Below are 14610 nucleotides of genomic sequence, written 5' to 3' on the forward strand. Positions count from 1 at the left end.
TAATATAGGAATGAAACCAAGCAATGCTAATTAGAGAATCAAGCTACTTTGCAAACATGACTAAACAAATAACATATGATTACTACTGAATCAAACAACAAATTAGAAGCTAACTAATAGGAGTCTAATACTCAAAACAAAAAAAATCAACAAGATCTACGTTATCTATCATTTGCTTAAATCGAGAAGAGGATATCTACTCGGTTATAGCCTAGAATCCATCACCCATATCAAATGTAAATTGAAACCCAAAAAGGGTGAATTCTGAAAACACTCAATCTAATGACAACTAACCCATTATATGCAAACAACTTTACTATATGCATTTCTTGATAAATACCTAAATCGGGTAGAAGAATTCTACCCGATTTTTGGTCATTGGTTGACAATACATATGAGCTTAATCGAATCACAAGCGATTTAAATACATCATAATGACTAATGACACTATTCAGAATTAAGCTAAGCTATAGGAAATACGCTGATTAAACAAAGACTAATACCTCTTGCTTGAACAGACCGAAATCGGCTAGATGGGAAATAATGTAAATGAAATAAAAATTGCAACAAGAAACAAAAACACAATTAAACCAAACAGCTAGACTAGATCCAAAGTGTCGGTTCAAGCACTAACACACCTATTCTAAGGCTGAAAAAGAAATGAAAACGCAGACAATAATACAAACCTGAAATTAAAACTCACATGCACTTGGGTTTTTACACTAGAAGAAAAGAAAGGAGGAAGATGCACCTAAATCCGGATGTACGACGAATGGAGGGGTAGATGGGGAACAAAATTTGCCATGGGGATGCACACCCAAACCTCGATGATGTTGTCTAACCTCTCTTTGTTGCAGTTTGCAGGAAAGTGCAGGTGGAGCTACTTCGAAAATGGCGTGAAGGCTGGTGGCTATGGGGGATGCAGAGAGCCGGATGGGGGGGAAGGACCGGCTGCTCCCTCTTGTGGTAGACGACACTTCAAGAGGGAATGGCGTATCACATGTCTACTTCTACCTGCAAAACAACATGTAGCATTGGGTTCAGCAAGGAAAAAAAGCAAGAAAGATATGGAAGAAGAAGGGAATGGAAGAAGAAGATGGCGGCTGGGGAGAGCTTGGCAAGGCCAAGCAACCCAAAAGAAGAGTTGGGGCAACTTGTGGCTGAAGAAGAAGAATGGATGATTGAGAATCGGCTAGAGGGAGGCACAACTTCCAAGGCAAAGGCCTGTTTAGGGTTTTTAAAATTAGTTTTTATAGGCAAAGCCCCATTTTTCGCATTTTCCAAAAGAAGGATTAAAAGCAAAAATATTGCTGGGCGCCCTTTTTAGAGGGGGTATTTAGTAATTCTTTTCAAAAATCAATTTGGGCTGATGTGGGTTGTATTGGGTACGTTTTGTTAAGATCCAAGGCCCAAAATGGGCGTTTGGATCCGAAATGACCCATTTTGCCCGGAGGTCTGACCCGTTTCACTAAAAATGTGATCTCTCTCGTTTTAAGTTCGATTCAAACAAAATTCAAACTGTAGCTCAATGACATCTATATGCATCTAAGTGTGGATTTTAAACCTATAAATGATGCGTTTATGCAATAAAAATATATTATAATTATGAGTAATTTACGCATCATCACAACACAACACAATGCTCACGCACTTCTGCAGCCGCATGCTCATGTATTACTGCATCATGCTTGACAGTGCATGCACCACCTCCTACGACGTGCACTAACGCAGCACAACAACGCACAACAACATCCACATCACCTCCTGCGATGCGCACTATCGCCGCACAACAACACGCTACATCATTCACGCAGCTTCCTGTGACGCACACCTTAGTCACACCTCATCCAGTGTGTGCAACGACGTCAGGACTTGACTGTAGTCTGCTGCTGTCGCAGCAAGCCCTCCTGCAGACATATCACAGTCTATTTAAACTGTGAACCTCCCTCAGCCGCAAGTCTTAGCGAGCTGTCTGTTGTGGGGCAGAATATTATGTTAAGGTTGAGTGTAGCCTAGAAGGCAGCAACCTCCCTTGTAATCAGTGTTTGAGAGGTGTTCAAGTCTTTGTTGTTTTGAGAACTTGTAATCTAGCCTAAGGCTAGAGGAAACCCTCCCTCATCCTTGTAATAATATAGTGTTATAGTGAAAAACAAAACACAAACACACACTATAAGTGACGCCTCAAACGAGGTCACAAAAGAGAAAAGAGCTAAGAAACATAGCTCTAAAAGACCAATCTTTTGCGCTTAAAGAATTGATAGACCTCGATCAAGGTCTTTTGCCTTCAAAAATGGATCCTAAATCTAAGGTCCCACCAGCAGGCAGAGTGTTCTTACAGTTTTTTGCCTTCGAAATGAAGGAATACCTATTGATCAGTCACACACACACACACACACACATATATATATATATATATGGTGGTTTTGTACCATGATACCATAGGGTAACACACACTTGTTTGCATAGATCTAGCCACTAAATAGCAAATCTTACTATTCAGATGTGGTTAACATGATGTATTTACTATATGAGAATGTTTAATCATGTTTAATATGCCATATTATTTGGTTTTGAGATGGTGAAAATCAACTGCTCACAATTCATGAAAATAAGGATAATTTAAAAATAGCATAAAACATTATATTTGAATCAACTTTAATAAAAGTAATAAATTGCATATGCTAAATATGATCCAATGGTTAGATTTTATATTTGGCACATTTGGAGCTTGGATCAATGAAAATCAAGTATATACCACCATAAGCTATGGTACAGTACCACCGTATGGTATCATGATACAGAACGACTGTATGTATATATATATATATATAAGAAAATGGGTCCATGCTAAACCAATTTGGTGCTAAACCTCATGCTAAATGGATTTTTTGGGGCTTCTCCAATGCTTTTTATGCGGTTTCAGCCCATTTTTTGGGGCATGGTCGATTTACTAAGAATTCACACTTGGATTTCGATGAAAAAAATGATGTTTGAAGCCTCAAAAATTTACAAAGATTTTGAACTGTTGATTTTTCGAACTTTATAAAAACCTACCAATGTGTTGGAATCAATCGCTTCAATAGCTGATCCCTCTAAAATCAAGTACATAAATCACATGTGTAAGGTCAGAATTTAAAAATAAAATGAAAAAGCCCAAAAAACCAATTTAGTACGCTATTAGCACCAAATTGGCTTAGCACATACCCATTACTCTCTCTCTCTCTCTCTCTCTATATATATATATATATATATATATATATATATATATATATATATATATATATATTGTAACATATTCAAATCCCTTCCAAGATGTTGATGCTCAATTTCTTGAAGCTGCTCTTGGGGGTTGCTTTCAACATCTTAAGACTAGGGTCATGGTATTTATTAGCCCTATTATGGCAAAGCCTAGGCAATGAAGAGCTACATGATCTTAAATCATGGGGAATGTAATGGCGCTAATCTATTCACTGCGGGCACCTAGGGATGTAAACGGTTCGCATTTGGGTTGCGGACCAGATTAGACTAATAGAATATCAGCTAATTGAATTCGAAGTAGGAATTAGATGGAGAAAGGACAAATACCGAATCCTCAACTAACTATATGTGATTGGGTTCAGATGTCCACCAAGTTCGGTAATAGTAGTACAATGATAAACCGAATTCGAACTCGATTATTAACCTGATTCGTCTTGGGTTACATAATCCAGTTAATTGGATTCAAATTTGGGTTTGGATCGGATGTCGGATAACACGTGACCCGTTAGCATTCCTCCCACTCCCTACGTTACAATGTAGGGCAACTCTGCGATGTTACTTCCCTTTAACAAAGCCCACGATATACGGTGGGAAGCGGGGAATCGGTGCCGGGAAGCGAGTTGTGTGTGCAAGGAGAAGATGGCTGCTTAGTTGGAGAGACGAAGAGATCCGCCCAACACCTCTTCCCTCCTTCTTCAGTATGCCTCTCATTCAACCCAGCAACTTTCCTCCTCCTTCTTCTTCTTCTTCTTGTGTAAGTTCCCTTTTTTCTTTCGCTTTTGTTCTTTTCCCCTTTCTAATGTTTGTTGGTTCCCCTTCTTCGTTTTTAATCCTCATTTTCCGATTTTTCTTTTTCTTTTTGTTCATGTGCAGATTTGTCCATTATTCTCTTCTCTCTCTCATGATTATCTTTATCACACCACCCAACCTGCCCGTTTTTACGTAGATGAGGATGATTACATGTCAAGGTAGATGAATTAACGGTAGTGACCAATAGAAGTTAGACGTGATGTAAATTTGGGGTTTTTTGTTAGCTTAGGACGTTGCTCGATGTTGGTGGGATAAAAGAAAAATGAAAAGTTGGGGGCTTGATTACGCTTTTCGGATTGTGGGGATTGATGTAAATCACTAGTTTGACACCATGTGGAAGTAATTCAGTTATTTAATTATATGTTTGCTTTGTTGTATGTTATGTGTAATCACTTTGGGATTTACTATGTTCCTGGTAATATGCTGAGTTAGGTGTAAATGGTATGTTTCTGTCAATTAGGAGTAGATTATCTGTTAAGGATTTCCATCTGTCATGGTGTTCAATTAGGTATCTGGTGTGAAGAAAACGTGGGTGATGTTGAGGGTAAGTTTCAGTTGTTTCTGTTATGTAACTTGCTACCTATTTAATCATTTGGGAACCAATGAGAATGCAGGAATTTTGTGAGTATTTTCTTGTGTAAGAGGCGGCTACCCTCGAAGGTAGCCAATTAATCTCTGAAGAATAGCTAGAAAAAAGAAAAAAGTCTTTAACATAGTTATCCATGACGAAAAGGGATTTCAGTTGGGCTTTTGAAGTTGAATGCAAGTTGGTCCTGGATACATACGAGCATCCCCTCTGCATGTGAGAATCATCTTGATTCTTGTGTTTGAGGTGTTGGTGCCTGCTATTGAACAATTTAGGTTCGTGGTGATCATAGGTGCCTGGACCGGAGTTACCCGAAGCTTCTTAGGTAGGTTGGAAGCTCTTTTTCCAGAAAATTGCTTCAGAAGCATAATACTCCTCGCTTCCAGAACTTCATGGGAATCTCTATTCACCCCACCTTTCTTCTATGCTTCCCACACACATTGTTTATGCTTTCCTAAAAGTAATTATCACTTTGATTGCTTAGGCAATACATCCATTAAAAAAATAAACCTGTAACACAACATTAAATCGATTGAGTACTTGAATAAAATAAGTACAATATTGAATAGGTAATAGCATTATGTACCATATCTACAACGTTACTATCAGCAAGTTCAGTAGTCCTCATCGAATTGTACAACCTTAACTCATTTGCTTCCATATTTATTTTTCAAAGAACCCAGTGATAATTGTCTCAGTTGACAAGAATCAAGATCTACAACATAAATCAATTTTAAGATAGTTGTGCATATCGAATTTTATGCTATGTAAGTGTATACCTTGTCACATTTATAGAATGGATATGATACACGGTCAAGCTCTAAGTATGCTATATGCTTTTCTCACATTTATTTTCTTGTTTTTCATGTGCTTCCTCACACGCTTTCACTCACATCGTGTTTTTTCTAATTTGGTAACCATTATTGTTAGATTTTTTAATTCTTTTACTAAAAAATCATGAAGTATAAGAATAATCAATTTTATTTTAGTTTTTATTTGCTTCTTGTTCGATTCCTATTTAGTTCTCATATTGCTTCTTTTTATTCCTGTTTTGCTTTCAAATTGATACTTCGTTTCTCACTTCATATAAATTTTAAAATGCCTCGCTTTTCACTTCCGCTTCCTGTATCGTTTCCCGCTTCCACTTCCTAGTCTGGCAACCTTGGCCTGGACCACAGTGATAAATATGGGGATTGTTTAAAAATATCACAATATTATTTTGTCACCCATTTAAGCACCCAAAATATTATTTTATTTTCTTTATTTTGTCATCAAAATTTCAGAAAAAAGGTTTCCTATATTTTCACATATTTTAATGTTTTCTTTATTTTCACTTTATATTGTTCTATTTTTAAAATTTATTTATTTTTACTAATAAAATATGAGATATAAAAAATGAAATTTTCACAAGAAATTGGCAGCTGTTTAGCTGCCATTCAAGATTCTTTCTTTTTTCTTTTTAATGTGACATGGATTCCTTGAGTATCACAGTGATGCTGAAGTTCATCCTATCCATTTTTAAGGGTTAATGGTAGAAGCTATGGAAACAAGGGTAGGCCTAGATGCTTAGCTTTGGAACTTGTCAGCTTGACCACTTCTATTGAATGCAAACCAACTCCTGCAAACTTGAGAGAATTGTTGTGCTGAGCATCTGGCACAGCTAGAACATGCAGCAGACTTTGGAGAAATATTACCAATTGCGTGAGCGTAATTCACTGGAAAGGGTGGCATGGTACACTTGAGCTAGAAAGGGTGGTCAATAATGTCAAGAACAAAATTAAGAAGGTAATATGCATGCAATATTTTCACAGATGGGACAAAGAAAATTTGTCATGGTAGCAGATTGTGAGAATTCTCATGATGATTGGAGCCATGACAAGGGGAGGTTTGTTTCTTCTTATGCAGATGCTAGAACGGACTCTTGAAGATGGTTGAAACATATCTGCTATTAGGAGCTCTGTAAGAGAGTTTTAGGATGTTGGTGATTGGGCAGAAAAATATAGTTTGATGCTGGGAGCAACCAATAGGAAACTGCTAATTTACACCTTCTATATTAATCAAGGATGATGAGAAGGGATGTACCGGCCATAAGAAAATATGTATGATTATGAGAATGCAATTGTTGGTTTGGCATTAGCTCATAGGCCAGCTGAAAATTAGAAGAAATGCAGGAGTGAGGCTTTAGATTCATGGGTGAGTCATTTCAAGCACTTGGGAATTTGATACCGTACATCATGTGTTGACTCATTGGCACAACATGATCCACTGGCTGTCCAGCAGGTTATGGGTCTTTTGGTTTTCGATGTAGTTATTATTATGTTGAGTCTCTTTCAATTCAAATTTCAGGTTATGATATTGAAGTTTATTTCAAAAAGCTACTTAGTCTGAAATATATCATTTGAGTTTTTATTAAGAATTATGTTTGATATAAAAGTGGTCCATGCTTCATTGAATTGAAGTCTTCTCCTTGGAGAATGATACAACCTTATGGATTGTTTGAAGTGTCATGAAATGGCATAGAATCCAAGACACAAGAAATACAAAAGAATAACAATAATTTTATCAAACATAAATGAAATTCAAATGCATTTGGTTAGATACAATAAACCATACATAGTCATGAGGAAAAACAAGACATAAAAATTTAAATATTTTATTAATAAAAAATATTCACACACACACACACACACACACACACACACACACACACACACACACACATCTATTACAAAAGATGAGCAATATATAGAGGAAGACATAACGGTCAAACTAGCTATTACAAACCACAACGGCTAGTTGGTCATTCAAAAAATGACCAAAAAAAACAAAAATAAAAATAAAATATTTTATCATTTTGATAATGACCAAAAAACCCAATTTAACCTAAAGTATACCATAAATATACTTACTAATCTAATGGGTATAACTGGAGTATACCTATTCTGAAATACATAAAAGGCATACCTAAAGTATACCATAAATACAACTTAAATTAAATGTACAAGAATACACATCAAAAGAAAGAATACCTAAAGTATATACAAGACAAATACAACATAGAAAAATGCTATGTATATCTTAATATAAAGGTCAATGATTTATAATCTTACCTTACTTTTGATTCAACAAATATATCGTTTTCCATTAGTTCATTGACCTCTATATAGCAGTATAGGGTTTTTAGCAAATATCCCAGCAGTTGCTCTGATATTCAATTGATAGCAAAAATCTATACGAGCGATCTAACAGTGAGAAAAAGGAACTAGATTGATCTCCTTACTGACTTGAAAATGAGATGTCTATTATAAAATCACCAAAATGTCAATCTACCGACTACTCTTAAACCACTGACCTTGGGAAAAGGTCCAAGAGCAAAATCAAAATGTAAGATACATCAAATAATCATATTAACTCTTCCCTAGTCTAAAATTCCAAACCCAATCCCTACAAGAATCCGATTGAAGTTTTGAACCAACTTTAGTACTTGGGAAGCTTTGCTTGAGAATAAAACTCATAAGTCATAAGGAACCTTTTGAGACTCCTAAACTATGTAGTCAAAAGCACCGACCAGGCACCGACTAGTCGGCCTAGGCGTAAGTAAAATACCTAAGCTTTGACATTCCTAGATGGATACCTTAAAAGGTACCAATTTTGTCGACTAGGATGCCTAGTCAGTGTCTAAGCTACCTCGCCTAGATGCAAGGGCAGTTTAGTCATTTTTATTGTTACAATTTCTTATTTTAACGTACAAAGGGATGAGGTTAATTGTAAATGATTATGTTATATGTGTGTGTATGCGTGTTAATTTGTTTCTAATGAATTTTCTGTTAAAGGCTTAAAATGAAATATGTATGTGTGAGTTTTTGTAAATTTTTCTGTAAAAGCCTGAATGCATGTTTAGTATTACTAGTTATGTAATTTGCTATTTATATATGTATGTATTAAGGCAGAAAGTATGATTTTTTTTTTGTATATATATATATATTCTGATTATGCTATGAATAAAATATGTGTGTGTTACAATCAATTTTTCTTTTGAAAGGCTGAAAGCATATTTTGTTGATTATACTGAATATATATAGTGAAAGCATGTGTAATTGTGTATTTGTTTGATGAAAACATCTTATTATTAAAATAAATAAAGATATTTTTCTGTATATTTTGTATATTTTTTGTTTTTTAATTGAGGTACTGACTAGTCCTTCCCTAGTCTTTTTAGGGGTCTACCGATTAGGCATTGCGTAGCGCTTTTGATTATATAGCTCCTAAATTGAGCCTAAAGGCTTGTCTACAAAACAGAAGAAGATTCAAAAGATAATCTAAAAATCTATGGAGGACTGTATTCGTGCTCGCAACAATTCAAAAGATAGTATATGTTTTGCATCAGTTTGTCAGTTTACAATATGGCCTATTGGATGCGGCTTGTTATACATAATTGCTTATTTTATGGTTTCTTCTTTATAAGTGTCTTCACGTCTTGAACTTGAATGAGGTCTGTCTTGAAACTACAATGAATGTGCATATTACCCATTTTTGAATGTAGGAGAAGTCGGAGTGCAATAACTTCACAGTTCACATTTCAACTTTTGTTTGCAACACTTCTTGTAGATAGTAATACTGTGTCATTGTTTGGCTTGGACATAAGGGACCTGACACTTTCATGATTCTTTGTTCTAAATAGTTGGATAATAAGGGAGGCATTTCAAGTCCTTGATTGCTCTTTATATAAGTAAATTTTCTTTGGCGGTTGCAAATATTTGTTGTGTCATTTGTCACCAACTAACTCTGCCTTCTCTAACAGCACCGGCAACAAGATACAAATGCTGTTGTTGATACGAAGTGTCAAAGCCGGTTATACATTGGTAACCTTGACCAGCGACTAACAGAGTATGCATCTCATGCATTTGGTTGTCTATTTTATTGGCAGTTTGCTTAGTAGTAGCGCAGGAAATTCCTGCTTGGTTAACATGTGCATGCCAAATTTGGCAGATCCCAAGTTATTAAGATGTTTGCTCCTTTTGGTAAGATAATCTCTGAGGACTTTTTGTGGCATAGACATGGTCCAAAACGGGGTGAACCACGTGGGTTTGCTTTCATCCAGTTCAGTACTAGAGAGGTAAGCTGCCATTTTATTTCTCTTTGATCCCATGACAATTCCTCATTTCTGTGATTGAAGTGAGGATGCAGGAAGCTCAACTGGCCGTGCAGAAGATGGATGGGAGACTGGCTTGTGGTCGCCCATTAGTCGTTCGCTTTGCTGGTGAGAAGTCAACAGCTGATGCATCAAAACCATTTAAAGGTGCTGACGACCCCAAGAAATCCAGTACATTTGGCAGCTCTACTGGACATATGAGCCGGTCATCAGTGATAGCAGCGATAAAGAACAAGCTCAAATCTATGGAAGAAGAGAGCTGCGGTCCTGTGAAGAAACCAAGACAAGCTAGCACAACCAAAATTGATCCAGTGACTGCTAAAAGATGAAAAAACTTCACCAAAAGTTGCAGCCACTTTGTAGGGTAACTTGCACATAGTGTTCGTCTTTGGAAATGTGCTGCTGCTTTACCTTCAGTAATTGGTAACCTGCTCTGCACCTGTCAAGGTGCCAAACATGTTCATGTGGTATTAGTGGGTCATGTTTATTATTATGATTATGGTGTTAGAAATTCAGTTGTACATTATCCAAACGCAGTGGATTATCTACTATTTAAAGAACTTCAGATATCTTCATCCCTCTACCCACAGTACAGACACTTGCTGCTCAAGCACAAGCCTTATTTTGTGTGGTTTATCTTGGACTACGCTGGCAATTATTTATGACTAATATGTATCATGGGATTCCTCTTATCAATCCGTGCAATAATTACAGTAGTGTTATTTATAAATGCGGTGGTTACCGACATATTAATAGGAATTAGATCACTTAAACCACCTGAAACGTGCATAAACTTTAAAAACACTAGACTTCGGATAATACTCCTTAAATTCTCTGCAATTGTATGTGCCTATTTTTTGCATGTAAAGGGACTGTCTATTCACGGTGATCTTGTTTGATGATAATAACTGAAACAGATAAAATCATCTACCATCCACAATTTGCTAATATAAAGGAATATCAGTAAACTTTCTGTGTTAAAGCATTATGACCATGCTATGCCATAAGGCTTGGCCTCCTTTAAGAATTCATAATTTTGTTGTTTGAAAGAATCGGCATAATTAAGGCAGTCTTATTGATGTAAGAAGCACCAACATGATTCTTTTCTTGATGCCAATTCACTGCATGAGCATGTGTATGTGCAGCAGATTCATTCTTTTCAAGTTGATTTATAGCATAGTTCTGCTTACAGGTCTACGAAAGTTGACCAAATCTTTCATTACAAGGAGCAAATATTTGGATTTGTCTAAATCAACAACACTTGGTCATCATCAACACAACACGGGCACAGTTGCACACATTGACACACATAGGAGGGAGCATCTTTTGGCTAATAATTTTCTGAAAGTAGCTGTTTATAATGCTGCTGCAACAAAATCCTAGGAAACTTGACAAAGAGTTGGTTTGTACCAATGACATGATTGAATTTAACCATCCTGATATGCTGGAAAAAACTGGAGGAATAGCGTTACTTAAATCTTCATCTTTGCTCTTTCTTGGCTACATTTCAAGCAGTCCTGGTTGATGACTGCTGTTTGAAAACTAGTTCTCTTGATCAGCACTCTGAAGATCAGCTTGAACCCAAGCGCTGAAATGAGGAAGTCTTCTTTGATCCATCCTGAATTGATGGTCGTCGGTACGGTAGGAAATCCTTCACTCTTTTGAAGGCTTCAGAGCTTAATTTCATCCATTTCTTTTCCCGCTGTCTGCTGACACCAATCCTGCTGCTCTCTTCATTGTTCAACAGAGATTTGCAGTATGCATCAGCATTGACACCAGCCATTGCAGAAGGTTTTAGATCAAAATGAGTTAGCAAAGAAGCGTGTATGCGAGTGTTCTTGAGTACACCAGTGTGCACAAACGAGATGCCAAAATCTATATTTATATACTATGACCAAGGGATGAGGGGAAGGTTCAAGGAAGGCAAAACATGAGTAGACTGTGATCACACATGCAGATCTAGATTAGATCTAGATTGGTAAGTTGGGTATTATGCTTTCATTAGAGACAATATTTGCTACTTTCTGCATGTTAAAACACCAGCCTTGACGGGGTTTGTTCTTAGTGAGACATGACAGCTAAGGTGTGCACGGATGCAACAGAATTAAATTGAATATTCATCAAGTCCAAACAAGATCAGCTGTTTGAGATTGAAACCATTTCTTTGACTACTGATTTGAGAGTATAATATCAATTTGCAAATTTTAATTAAATATGAATGAAGAATGTGTCTTAAGTCCTATATTTATAATAAACTGGAATTTCACCATCCTAATGATGCCTTGTTTGTAGATGGACATGCCAGCTCGGATGCAGTCGTATTATAGGTAGAATGATTGCAAAATATTTGATTGAATTTTAGAGACTGCTAGTAGTTTGTGGTTCATTCCAAGAGCAACTAATGGTTTCATGACCCAGTTGTAGATTTCCAGATTTTTCTGTGTGAATGTGTTGACCTTTTTTTTCCCCCCTTTTTACCAATGATCTCTTAGAATGCTCAAATGACATCATCAGAACCATAACTAAGGTTAGGTTGTATCAATAAATCAAGATGAATTTTCTCATCTCATCTTGGTTTTTCAATTCAATTTTACTGCCGACTTTCATTTTTCCACACTTGAAATTTTCTAGTGCTCGTGCTCTAAGGCATACGTTGCAACCTTATATCATTTTCTAACCTGAGAAAAGTAGACTAATTTTTCCTGCGTGGAAAGTTTTTTAAAAGGTATGCACACATAGGATTCATTTTCTTATGAAAAATGACCAGAGAGTTTTTTCCAGTGAGAACATTTCCATGTAAAAGCCTCGTGAAAGCCCTTGATTCCCTCTCCTTGAGGAAACAATTCTCATATACTTTTCGATGAGTAAAAGTTGCAATCGTGTCAAGTATATTTTAAGCTGTCATAATGCTGCTTTTATCACAATTCTGCTATACGACGAACTATGCTCATAGTCCGTTTCTTGACTGCCATAAATTGGAACCCATTTATCTTTGATAGTACACTGGAGAAAATGCAAAGGTGTGTGTGTGTGGAGAGAGAGAGAGAGAGAGAGAGAGAGAGAGAGAGAGAGAGAGAGAGAGAGAGAGAGAGAGAGAGAGATGCTTAGATGTTACCAAATCTTATTTGCTCAAAAGATGGTCTGAGAATTTTTGTTTTAAACACATTGAACCGCAGTGTTATTTGCTTAGCCATTTAGAATTATTCACTATTGTTTTGTGTTTTTTGAGAGAGAATTATTGACCAATATTTAGTGGGCGGTTGTTGTTGTGCAGAATATTTGCGTAGAAGATTTTGGAAAAGATTTTCATACTCAAATATTACAGATTGTCTGCCAATAAAAAAGAAGGATTAATTGCTTGGAATATATTTAGGGGGTACTGGTTCTTCATCTGACATGACCTATGGGCTATGGGATGCAAAGCCCCAATGGAGGAAATTAAGCTGACACATCTGTTATGCTGCATGCCCACGTTGTGAAGGTTGCCTGAGAAGAAATAATGACATAATTTAATGAAACAAAGTGTCCCCTTAACAACCATGACTCCAGCTCATGGTTGGTTGGATCACAAATATTTTACGGGATTCCATCGATGGGATTTTTTTGGCAGTTTTCTTTAAGGCTCTCTGTCTGGGGGCTAAATTTGAGAGGAAGATGAGTGGAGATAACGGGGATTCAATTCATTGAATCTCTTACATCCATCTTGCCATTTGGAAACACGGATTTGATAGGTGAGAGGGAAAAATGAGACAGGTATGTAGTCAACAAATCCTCTCTCCTATCAACGCTTTCACACACACACACACAGGTCCAAAGAACCTCAGAATACTATCAAAAATCATCTTTGATGTCATTCATTGTAAAGATGAATGACTCAAAGCCCACAAAAGACACTGCCCTCCTCACAGAAATAGGTTTCACAAGAATTTCTGATATATCATTTGATTTGATTGTAGATGAATGACATTAAAGGTTGAAAAATGAATAATGCTAACATTGTTGCAAGGTAAGAACTTTTGGTAGATTTTTAGGAGTCGTTCATCTTGACAATGAACAGCATCCAACCTAAAGCACAAGTAGAACAGCTACACCTAAGGGAAAACTGCCCCAAAAAGTTTTGTGCCCACTAGTACCAATGTCGTGACCGAGAGCCAATTAACAGATGTGGACGAAAGAGTGCAACCAATTGTTTGTTAGAAAATGATAGGCCACACAACCGACGAATCAACAAACAAATAAATAAGCAAAGGAATAAATCAAGCTACACAAGGAACAAAGATTTACGTGGTTTGGCAAGAATTACCTAGGTTCACGGCCGTACTGAAACCCTGTTATTTGATTATGAGATACCTTACAAAGGGTGGATGGCCCTCTTTAAATAGAGAAATCCAAAAAAAGTTACAAAAGATTACGCAAAACTTGTAATCTAATTCAAGTAGTCTATGTGACTTTTGTAGTCTGATCCTACAAGAAGTCTAGGGTAAAATTATAAAACTACTCAGGCAGGAAACAAGCTCCACACTCCTCCAACAATCTCTCACTTGGAGATTGATTTCCTTCCAATAGCCTCATCTTGTAACTTCTTCCTCAAGCAGTCTAGAGTCTGAGTGTGACACCTTCAACTCCTATATGTGAAGGCCTAAAGAAGCTGAGCATACCTTCAGCTTCTCAACTGTAACTTGATTAGCATATTTGTAGAATTTTTGCTGGTATGGATTTTTTCAAAGATAAATGGTCAATCTTTAAGAAGAGAGATGATGAAATGATATCTTATGTTCATATGTTTCATTTTGTAATGAAATGT

The 14610-nt window shown here is 36.5% G+C and overlaps 1 protein-coding gene across 1 annotated transcript; it reads left to right on the forward strand.

Annotated features, from left to right (window-relative positions):
* Positions 1–988: 988 nt before the first annotated feature.
* LOC149842544 (uncharacterized) lies at positions 989–10375 on the forward strand. The gene is made up of 5 exons (XM_090000688.1): positions 989–1216; positions 3833–4012; positions 9456–9541; positions 9644–9770; positions 9842–10375. Exons 1-5 carry the CDS (start codon positions 989–991, stop codon positions 10133–10135), a joined length of 915 nt encoding a protein of 304 aa, XP_089856814.1. The 3' UTR covers positions 10136–10375.
* The last annotated feature ends 4235 nt before the right edge of the window (positions 10376–14610 follow it).

Source organism: Nuphar pumila, chromosome 3 (genome assembly GCF_984573655.1).
Source record: "Nuphar pumila chromosome 3, dmNupPumi1.hap1.1, whole genome shotgun sequence".
In the NCBI taxonomy this organism is placed as follows: Eukaryota; Viridiplantae; Streptophyta; class Magnoliopsida; order Nymphaeales; family Nymphaeaceae; genus Nuphar; species Nuphar pumila.